The sequence below is a fragment of the Phoenix dactylifera genome, chromosome 13 (assembly GCF_009389715.1).
Source record: "Phoenix dactylifera cultivar Barhee BC4 chromosome 13, palm_55x_up_171113_PBpolish2nd_filt_p, whole genome shotgun sequence".
In the NCBI taxonomy this organism is placed as follows: domain Eukaryota; kingdom Viridiplantae; phylum Streptophyta; class Magnoliopsida; order Arecales; family Arecaceae; genus Phoenix; species Phoenix dactylifera.
The window spans coordinates 12,042,450-12,052,777 of record NC_052404.1 but is presented as its reverse complement, the minus strand read 5'-3'; the positions used below and the strand labels follow the sequence as shown (position 1 = coordinate 12,052,777).

Below are 10,328 nucleotides of genomic sequence, written 5' to 3'. Positions count from 1 at the left end.
CCACTTTACGATACAAATATCCGGGCCTTTTAAGTTGCAAACCGAGGGAGACCCGGACCGTTAAGGTTGACGGTGACGAGAGCCCTCCAAAATCAAAAGTGGGCCCCGTTCCGGCTAAGCGAAACCAGCGTGTCGTCCGGAACCTGGTTACGATCACCGTCGGTAATGTTGCACTTGGGTCCGCTGAACTTATCGTAGGCGCGCGGAGACCGAACTGGGACATCCTCCCTGGCTGACGACCGTGAAAACCATATAAGCCCTTCTTCCTTGCGTTCCCACCACGGCACCCCCTCAATTGTCCCCTTACTCCCCGTTAATCGGATTCGAAACCCTCGTTCTAGTGTTCTTCCCCGCCCTCTCCTCGCCATTTCATGCGCTAGCTCGCGGAAAAAAAATGATCCTTACCAGGCTCGGACGCTCTCTCGCGCGATCCTCGCGTTCCCGATTCGAAACCGTAAGTTCGTTTCTCATACCCTCGATGTTTTCTTCGATCATCTTCCGTTTTCTGCTGTTCTTATGTATCGGTTTCCTTCTGAAGGGCGCTTTCTTGGGTGGTTACGGGGCGAGGTCTGTGTTTTCGAAAGAAGCCCTTCTGCAATCACCGGTTTTCCGTGGTGACAGTGGAGGGTTAGGGTTTCTGAGGAGTTATTTGACTTCCATTGGAGCGAATAAGGCTTTTGGAGCCAATAATTACCAGCAGGATTGGAGATTCTTGCTGGCGAATCCTAGCTTTAGGCGGTTCTTTTTCTACTGAATCACCGAACAAGAAGAGTAAGTAGGCGTTTAAAGTTTGGATCTTCCAATCTCTGTTTTTTCCCCTGTTCTCTCTCTCTCTCTTTCTTTGGAAGCTCTGTTAACTTTGGAATTTTTCTGTTTCGTTAATTGCTAGATTATGAAGAACTACTACCCGAAGTCTAAGAAGGAAACTCCGAATGGAAATGAGAACAACAAATCGGAATCGAAAGGTATGTGGTATTATTCCATCTTCTTTAGTATTTATTCCAATAGAAGAAGAAAAAAGGAGTTTAATAACAATCTGTAACAAAACAGTTCAAATGGAATTATGGAATGTGGTATTTGACAATACTGCTAGTGGAATTGTAAAGAATATGCAATTATCTTCTGAGTGGTGGGTTGTTTTATAAACAGTGTTTACATCAGTTAGAGTCAGAAGTGTTCGAATTAGTTTCTTCTGTTATCTTGTTTGTTTTTGGATGTTTTGTCAGCATCCAAGATATGTTGGTTGCTTCATACAAACATATTCCTTTTGTGCTTTGGAAACTTATAATGCTATCTCTATTAGATTTAGGTCCTTGGTGTCTTTATAAATGAGCTTTTGAATGTCTTATGGTGACCTTATTTGCATAATGAATTCGTAAGTGGTATTTTTCCTGACGAATTCCAAGGTTCTATTTTTCTTCTTTTTTTTCCCATGTCTTTTCACCTTTTTTCTTGGGTCCATCTGCTGGCATCTTGTAGACTCTTGACAAATTATTATTGTAGTGGCAAAACTTTCGATCACGATGGTACCTATCGATTTACAATTGTTGAGCAATGGTTTGTTATTTAAGCTTCTTTAAGTTCTCCATCAAATCAATGACATGTTTCAAGCTCATTTATATATAGTTAATGAGGTTGTTGGACATAGGATCATAAAAGCATCTTGCCAAGATTCAAACCGGATCTCAAACCAAGTAAACAACAAGATTGATGATCTACTAAATAATGATATGGTAGAAGAGATCTCCAATCATTTTGAGTATCCAAATATTAGAGATCCTATGCGTAGTTATCCAATCCAGATAATTGACAAGATATGAAATTTTGATGATCATGATCATTTCCAAAATATATGAAGATCTTCACCATCGAAAATTTCTTCAATCTATGCAAAACTTGGTTAGGATCAATGAGATCAAAATTGATATAAACTTGCTTGAGAACAATAATTTTAGCTATTCTAGTTTTCATGAACCAAATTTATGTGTCGAAATTGAGCAAGGGGTGCACCTAATGGCCCTATCTTGACAAGCTACAAGGCAAGGACTAGTCGTAAGGCGCCTGGACCATTCCTTATAGTTTCTCTATGGTTATTACTTGATGTTACAAAAGAGTATAATAGTTTTGCAAAGTTTACTTGCATTTTAGAGAAGACTTAACATCTGTATTTAAAACCTGGAAAAGAAAGTGTATCATGGTTTCAGAGTATCTTACTTTTGTGGCTTAGATTGTTAGAGGGATTGCTCTAGTCAAATTCAAAGTGAAACTGATCAAATTAGTCCCATCCAATCTCGAACTTGGACCCTTAAATTAAATTTGAGCTAAGGCAGAGTGCCTTTATACTCATTATGGATGGGTACTTGGTCCCTTATAGCCCTCATTTGTGTTGCATGAAAGTAAAGTCTTTGTACTGTGTTTGAGATGGATTTAGGGTAAATAGATGTTGAGGTCCATGGTATCTTTTTCAATACCATGGTACTTGGTATCTTTTTGCAAATTTATTTATTTATTTTTTGTTTCCTTTAGAGAATTCCAATACGGAAGATCAGGGATATTTTCCGGAGAATTTATGAAGCAGTTGCAGAGTTACCTCACTCCTTTACTGTTTATTGGACTGTTGCTTTCATCCTTTTCGTTTGGCTCTTCTGACCAAAAAGAGGTGAGTCCTGCATTTATGACCAATTAAGTGATTTTACATTTCATCTATTTGTTGTCACTTTTAAATTATAGGATTCCTTGATATTTTTATTCAGTCACATGCTACCAGTAACTTGTTCTATACAGAAAACTAAAGCTGTGCTGTTGTCCTGAGAAGACTGAATTTGTAGTTTTTCAGTAATAGTAGTTTGTGCCTAGATATTAATGTAATTTCTTGCTTTTTCATTTTTTTGATGTCAAATGATTTTAATGTTATTTCTTACAGATTAGCTTCCAGCAGTTTAAGAATAAGCTGTTGGAACCTGGTTTAGTGGATCACATTGTTGTGTCGAATAAATCAGTTGCAAAAGTGTATGTCAGAAATTCTCCAAAGATAAGCAAGCAAACCGAGGACAGTGAGATCCAAGGATCCCCAACAAATATGCCTCCCAGGCATACTAGCAGCCAGTATAAGTATTACTTCAACATTGGAAGCGTGGAATCATTTGAAGAAAAATTGGAGGAAGCTCAGGAAGCCTTGGGGATAGATCCTCATGATTATGTCCCTGTCAGATATACATCTGAAGTAATTTGGTACCAGGAATTGCTTAGGTTTGCCCCAACATTGTTTCTTGTGGGGCTTCTCTACGTAATGGGGCGAAGAGTACAAGGTGGATTTAACATACGTGGTGGTGCAGGAAGGGGAAATGGTGGGATATTTAACATTGGAAAAGCTCAAGTGACAAAGATGGATAAGAATTCGAAAGATAAGGTCAGCATCTCACTTGTGCACTAGCCCTTTCTTCCCATCTATAATGTTCGCCTTTAACTATTCTGGGTTGATTACAGGATAAGGATATTGAATTATGATACTACCAATAGTAGCATTGGAGAGCATATTCATCACTAATCAGTTCCATCTTTTCGTTGCTTTCTAGACTGACTTTCACTATATCGTTTTAGTCGAATTGGTAGTGATAATTTTCTACCTGAATGCCTGCCCCAGGTATTCTTTAAAGATGTAGCTGGCTGTGATGAGGCCAAACAAGAAATTATGGAATTTGTGCACTTCTTAAAAAATCCCAAGAAATATGAGGACCTAGGAGCAAAAATTCCCAGAGGTGCCCTTCTTGTAGGCCCTCCTGGTACAGGGAAAACACATCTTGCAAAGGCAACAGCTGGGGAATCTGGTGTACCTTTCTTGTCTATTTCTGGTTCAGATTTTATGGAAATGTTTGTTGGTGTTGGACCTTCCAGAGTGAGGAACTTGTTTGCAGAAGCCCGACAGTGTGCACCTAGCATAATTTTTATTGATGAGATTGATGCAATTGGTCGAGCAAGAGGCCGTGGAGGCTTCTCGGGTTCCAATGATGAGCGTGAAAGCACACTAAATCAATTACTCGTGGAGATGGATGGATTTGGGACAACTTCTGGGGTTGTTGTACTTGCTGGCACCAATCGGCCTGATATCTTGGATAAGGCCCTGTTAAGGCCAGGTCGGTTTGATCGTCAAATTACAATTGACAAACCTGACATAAAAGGACGTGATCAGATATTCCGTATATATCTTAAGAAGATCAAGATGGATAAAGATCCATCATATTACTCTCAAAGGCTGGCTGCCCTTACGCCTGGATTTGCCGGAGCTGACATTGCCAATATTTGCAATGAGGCTGCTCTTATAGCTGTGAGAAGTGAGGAAACACAAGTTACAATGCAGCATTTTGAAGCTGCTATTGATCGTATAATTGGTGGTTTGGAGAAGAAAAACAAGGTAACTTTACTTCAATGTTTATTTCATTTCCTATTTTATATTGATAGTTGTTGAGTTATTATTCGTACTATTTTTCTTAACCTCTTTTTGAATATTGTCATCTTAATTATTTTGCGGTCCCTCTTCATTTGTGTTGCTGTTATTACCATGAACCTTCCTCGAGTATTGTCATTTAAGCTATTGTTTAAGACTTTAAGTTATTAGGATGCTTTAATATACACACTTCTCTTCTGTTGCGAGAACTTTATCATTTTCAATGATTTATATTTGGTAATTTCCTGTGAGTGACATTGTGCTCATTCTATTTTTTTTTTTTTGGCTGCTATTTAAGTTAATCAGCTAAGCTTATGCCATTAGACATTCTTAAACATGTAAACATAATCCATGCATGACAATTGAGATTAGAAAAACTCCCATCTATTTTTAGATTTTTCTCGTGTTTTCTTCAAAGAACTTTTGTTTTCAAGATAAATTCTTTCAGCCTTTATCATCCCTTGCACCTTGCTGGATCTATTTGCTTTTCCAGCTCCCTCTTCTCCCATTCTATCCTCCTCTGTTTAAATGGTTGGCCAGCAAACTACCAATATGAGTTTAAGCTCTTTGAGATGCTCAATTGTTGTCTTATTTGCTTAGCAATGGATGTTTCAGCAAATTGTCTCCTCCGCTATTATATGCATTGCTGGTCATGCTTCCTAGTCTTGCTGGATGTGCACTAGGTATTCTTCAAGTGATACTGTTGACGTTTTGTAGGATGATAAAAAATTAAGGTCTTTGTTTTGGTTGGATTTGCAAATTCAGTGTGGATTATTTGAAAGTGGGGAGTGGGAAACATTGTGAGGAAAAGTTCTCCTTCATTAAACTTCTCATGTAGACACGTAAAATTGACATCTTTTTTTAGTTTTTAGGGTTCATGAACAAAGAGGACCTGTTCAGCTTGGGAAGCGATTAATTGGTGTTTGATTGGAGCCCACAGAGTTCCTGTTTTAACACCTGTAACTGTCTGCATGTGCTGTTCCTGATGTCAGTTTTGATGGAATTAATTTTTGAAAAAGCTGGGCCCTTCCTACTTTGGTGGTCCAGTGTTTTTTATGCTATATAGAGTGATACCTCTAATGGAGGCAAAAGACCTTGTTGTATTCTTGAGACAAGTAGGCCATAGATTCATGCACCTCTCCTGGGTTGTATTTGGTTGGAAGTAAATGCTTGAAAGTGAAGGGTGCCCACTTTCCGAAACCTTCTCTGAAAGTCTAAGGCTTAAAATTAGCAGTTTGGTCTTCATTTTTATGGACCTGGACACATGGATTTGACAACTTTCATCAGAACCCCACTTTGGTTCTGCCACTCGCTTAACCAAACACTGCCCTAGTGGAAGTGGATCTGGGCAATGTTTTTCGTTGGGCTCACAGGGGAAGGCCGTCATGGAAGGAGGGACATAGGTCAGGAGAAGTTACATCTTTCTTCCATATGCTTAGGTTATCCAACAAACTGGCAAGCTTTCTTTTATATGCTTAGCTGAGCTGACAAGCATATGGGCTTTTCTTGGTCTTACTGGTGGTTGTAGAGTTTGTAAACTATTTGAGTGATGTGCTTTCACTTTTATTTCAGGTTTGTTTATGTCCCTTGTGCATTTTCTTGTAACTGATGTATTGCAAATACTTATTCTCCAACTTTTGTTGACCAATTAAAAGAAAATAGATTAAACACGTTCCATTTGCAGTCTTGGCAATTTGTGGTCTAAATTGAAGAAAGATACATCTTCAGTTATCAGGCAATCCTGCTGTTTAAAATTATTTACAACATGGAACAGGTTGTTTGGAGTAAAAGTCCAACGTTGCCAGACATTTTGTGCTCCATGAGACATGAATAATATCAGGGTTTAGTCAATAATGTTAAACCTTGTCTTGCTATCTTTTGGCATCCTTATGCATCGACAGAGCTGCTGAGTACATTTACACTCTGCAAGGCATATTACATGTATATAAGTGGCTCAAAAGCATTCGTGGATTTCCTGAAAATTTAGCAGTAGAAATATCAGGAAAAATGTATTAGCCTGTACCACTGATAGCCAATTAAAACTCTGTACTAAGTTTTTCAATTATATTAATATCAACATTTTTGAAACCAAAATTCCAGACTGAAGCTTATTATGCTTCAAATTCTCCTGCTAGTGCTACAAAGATTTTTTATCCTGACTTTGTCGCTGTAACTGGCAAAGCTGATGCCGTTATCTTGTTGGTAGGTGATCAGCAAGCTGGAACGTCGAACTGTTGCTTACCATGAATCAGGTCATGCTGTTGCTGGATGGTTTTTGGAGCATGCAGAGCCTTTACTTAAAGTTACCATAGTTCCACGTGGAACTGCGGCATTGGGCTTTGCCCAGTACGTGCCAAATGAAAACCTCCTACTGACCAAGGAGCAGCTTTTTGACATGACATGCAGGACACTAGGTGGGCGTGCATCTGAAGAGGTAAAAAATTGTCTCCCTTTGCTTTCATCTATTAAATAATCAGGTTCCATGCAAGAAGTTTAAAAAAAAAAAGGGAAAAAGGATAGGAAAATAAAACTTAGATATGTTATTATGAAAATTTTCAAAGTAGATTATATATCTCTCTTTTCCCTGATAGTGTGATATTGCACTTGATACCATTAAACTATAATAATTGAAAGTAGTATTTGATAGTTCCTTTCATAATTTGCATATACTGCCTAAACCAATACATCTCAGTAAAACGGCATCAGTGTATATTATGGTATGTCATGCAGGGATTTTTTTTTGTGATATTTTTCTCTTTAATTAGATTGTTTTAACAGTTGGAGTTTTTGCTAAGAATCTTTACTGGATTAAGTATTAGGTGGGAAATGAATATCATTGTTTATGCATGTAATTTCAAATAAATTATGAGTATCTTTCTGTTTTTTCTTTCCCTGTCAATCAAATGTCCATCTTAACAAGGTTAAAATGTTTGAATTGAATGCTCTGGTCTTGTGTTTTGGAATCCGCTGTTTCTTGAAAGCATGATGTCCTAGGTGTATCTGCTTCTGCTGATCCATGTGTTTTTTAGAACCTTTTATAAAGCAGTAAGCCGTTGACTTTTAGCTTGGTTAACAGAACATGTGACTGTTTATGGACATGCCATTTGGGTTGAAGTTCCAATTATAACCAAGACTGTTCACACCTTTCAAAAGGTTTTGCCATACTGTGTGTTGCTGGTTGATGATCGTAAAACCGAAATGGTGGATTTCTGTATTAATGTCATGCCAATTCTATTAGTGGCCTCCTGTACTTCAGTCCTGGAGTATAATCTGACTGATTACAAACTTTAACTCCTTGCAAAGTGAAGATATATGAAAATCCCAAGGCATAAATGAAAGCACAAAAGTGTATTGGATCACCATCATTCAATGCATTTAAATTAATGTTTTGCGCGATGACTGATGGATGGTTTAACCATGAGTCCATGACAATAACTTAAAAGTCATTTTTTATGGGTTCCTAGGTTTTGTTGGGGAAGATTTCTACCGGAGCTCAAGATGATTTGGAGAAAGTGACCAAGATGACTTATGCTCAAGTCGCAGTATATGGTTTCAGTGACAAGGTTGGGCTCCTTTCATTTCCGCAGAGGGATGATACTTCCGCAATGATCATGCCTTACAGCAGCAAGACCGCAGCGATTATTGATGCTGAGGTGAGGGAATGGGTTAGCAAGGCCTATCAGAGAACGGTGGAACTGATAAAGGAACACACGGATCATGTCATCCAGATTGCTGAGCTGCTCTTGGAAAAGGAGGTCCTGCGCCAAGACGACTTGGTCAGGGTCCTTGGTGAGCGCCCCTTCAAACTAGGTGAACCAACAAATTATGATAGGTTTAAACAAGGGTTCCAAGAGGAAGTGGACGATGAGGGTAGAGAACCTTCAAAGGTCATGGAGGAAGATGACAGGTCATCATCACTCAGTGGGGAAGTTGTGCCCACATAGCCAGGGTGTTTTGGCAATGGCTGCTTAACATATCAATTTCCACATTTGTTTTTCCTTGTATTTGAGAAACTGTACAGATCAGCATCTGCATCAGACAAACGCCTTGGCGGGTAAGCTTAGTTCATTTTCTCTATTCATTTGTCATAGATATTTATATATTTGACAAAATTGAGCTGGGAATTCTCCCTGCTATTGTGGTCCAATACAGCAAAGCAGGCATTGTTTGTGTTTTTAGGCTTTAATTATTTGAAGTGTTTTTGTTGTGTTGGATGTTGGTATGGTTTTCTAAAAACTGGAGTGTCCCCAATCAATTATTCTGGTTTGCGTGGTGGGTCATCGAAGAGGAGGGGATCTCATCCATTTTCTCACCTTTGGAGTGGATGATCAGGGAGATTAGAACAACTAATTGGGATATCAGAAAATTATTTTATGTCTGTTGAACTCAAAAACAGCTGCATCCTTATCATTGCTGTGCGTTTCTTGGTTCATTTGCCATGCTCGTTTTGGTCTCTTGTTTTACTCTCACCCTTTGAGCCTGTACTCGAGCCACTTCCAATGAGTTCAGAAATCCTCTAATCTTGGATTTATTGCTTAACATCCTAATATTTTGGTGCAATTCCAGCTTTCTTCGAATGTATTCTCGAGGCCTGATTGGCCCGGCAAATTGGTTAGAGGTAAATAATTGTTCTTCTGTCTGTCTGTGTCATTCAAATCATAAGCATGCATGATGTTAACAGGCCTGTGGGTCGAGTCTGTTGGCCAATGGTATCAAAAGCTTCTGCAATGAGACAAACTGGAACGGTCCTGGAGATGGATCACCCAGTAGAAAATTTGAGGAAGTGGAAAGAGTTAAAAGTGGTGGAGCTTTCGCTTGCTCAACTCTTAATAATGTTCCTATGGACGGGAAACCATGGAGCGTCCTCTCCGCGGTCTTCCTTGCAGCGGTGGTTCATTACCTGCTCCATTGGAAGGTTGCGTTTTTTTCTCTTGTTATGTTCCTTGGCCGCTACGCGGCTCCGGGGGTGACTCGAGTGGTTTCACGGTCCAAAGGCCATATTTTTTAACAGAAACAATCACAAGCATGACAATTGTATGCGCGACGTCAGGCCGGTCCTTTCAAAATTATTAGTGGAGCCAAGTTTAACCGGAGGTTTATATGGCCATAACTTGATCACGTAGTTAAAGAGATGCATGCTTCTGTCCTATCTTTAATTTTATTTTGAAAAATACAAATTAACCTATTTTTATAGGAAACCTCCGAGATAAGAACAGCGGATTATTTCGACACGCTACAGAGGTAGGAATATTTAATTCCAAAATCAAATTTTTTCAAGTTCCACAGTATCGACGCAAGATTAAAGAAAAGCATAAAAGAATGCATCTATCTGTTTAAAAAAAAAGTTTGCTTCTTTTGACTGAATCTTTCATTCACGTAAGAGTTGAGATTACATTTTAGACAAAACTAGATCTAAGCGTCAGAGACTGTAGCCTATTCCGAGGCCTATAAGCTATACAAAACACTAGTTCTTGCCCATTCATTATTTAAGACTGAATAAAAACTACATTGTGAATAAAAAATGAAATACTCCCAATTGTCAATCATTTCGTTTCATGACAAGTTGCATTAATCAACTATAACTCCAACAGGAAACTATAAACTACATACATACATACCTACATATATATATATATTGCTCCATCATATTGCGTTTCAATGTTTGCAAGGAAGTTGAACGTTGCAGGAAGAGTAGGCTCGTTGAGGAGTCTTTATCATCCATGTAGAGGTTGTCAATCATAAAAAAAATAGAAAAAAATAAGATAATATACTTCTAGCCGAAATTGGACCGTATCACTTTTTATATCCTGGAACATGACCATCAGGATACGCATGAATAATTGGTGGCACTGGGAACAAAAATTTAATAGAGCAATCCGGTCTC

The 10,328-nt window shown here is 38.6% G+C and overlaps 1 protein-coding gene across 1 annotated transcript; it reads left to right on the top strand.

Moving 5' to 3' along the window:
• The first annotated feature begins 232 nt into the window (after positions 1–232).
• On the top strand, positions 233–8,622 carry LOC103714302 (ATP-dependent zinc metalloprotease FTSH 8, mitochondrial-like). Its single transcript, XM_008801509.4, is given in 9 exon segments — positions 233–454; positions 539–771; positions 890–965; positions 2,527–2,565; positions 2,568–2,659; positions 2,924–3,409; positions 3,644–4,411; positions 6,651–6,878; positions 7,909–8,622. Coding segments are annotated over 7 exon segments (2,166 nt in total). The 5' UTR covers positions 233–454; positions 539–771; positions 890–892; the 3' UTR covers positions 8,389–8,622.
• The last annotated feature ends 1,706 nt before the right edge of the window (positions 8,623–10,328 follow it).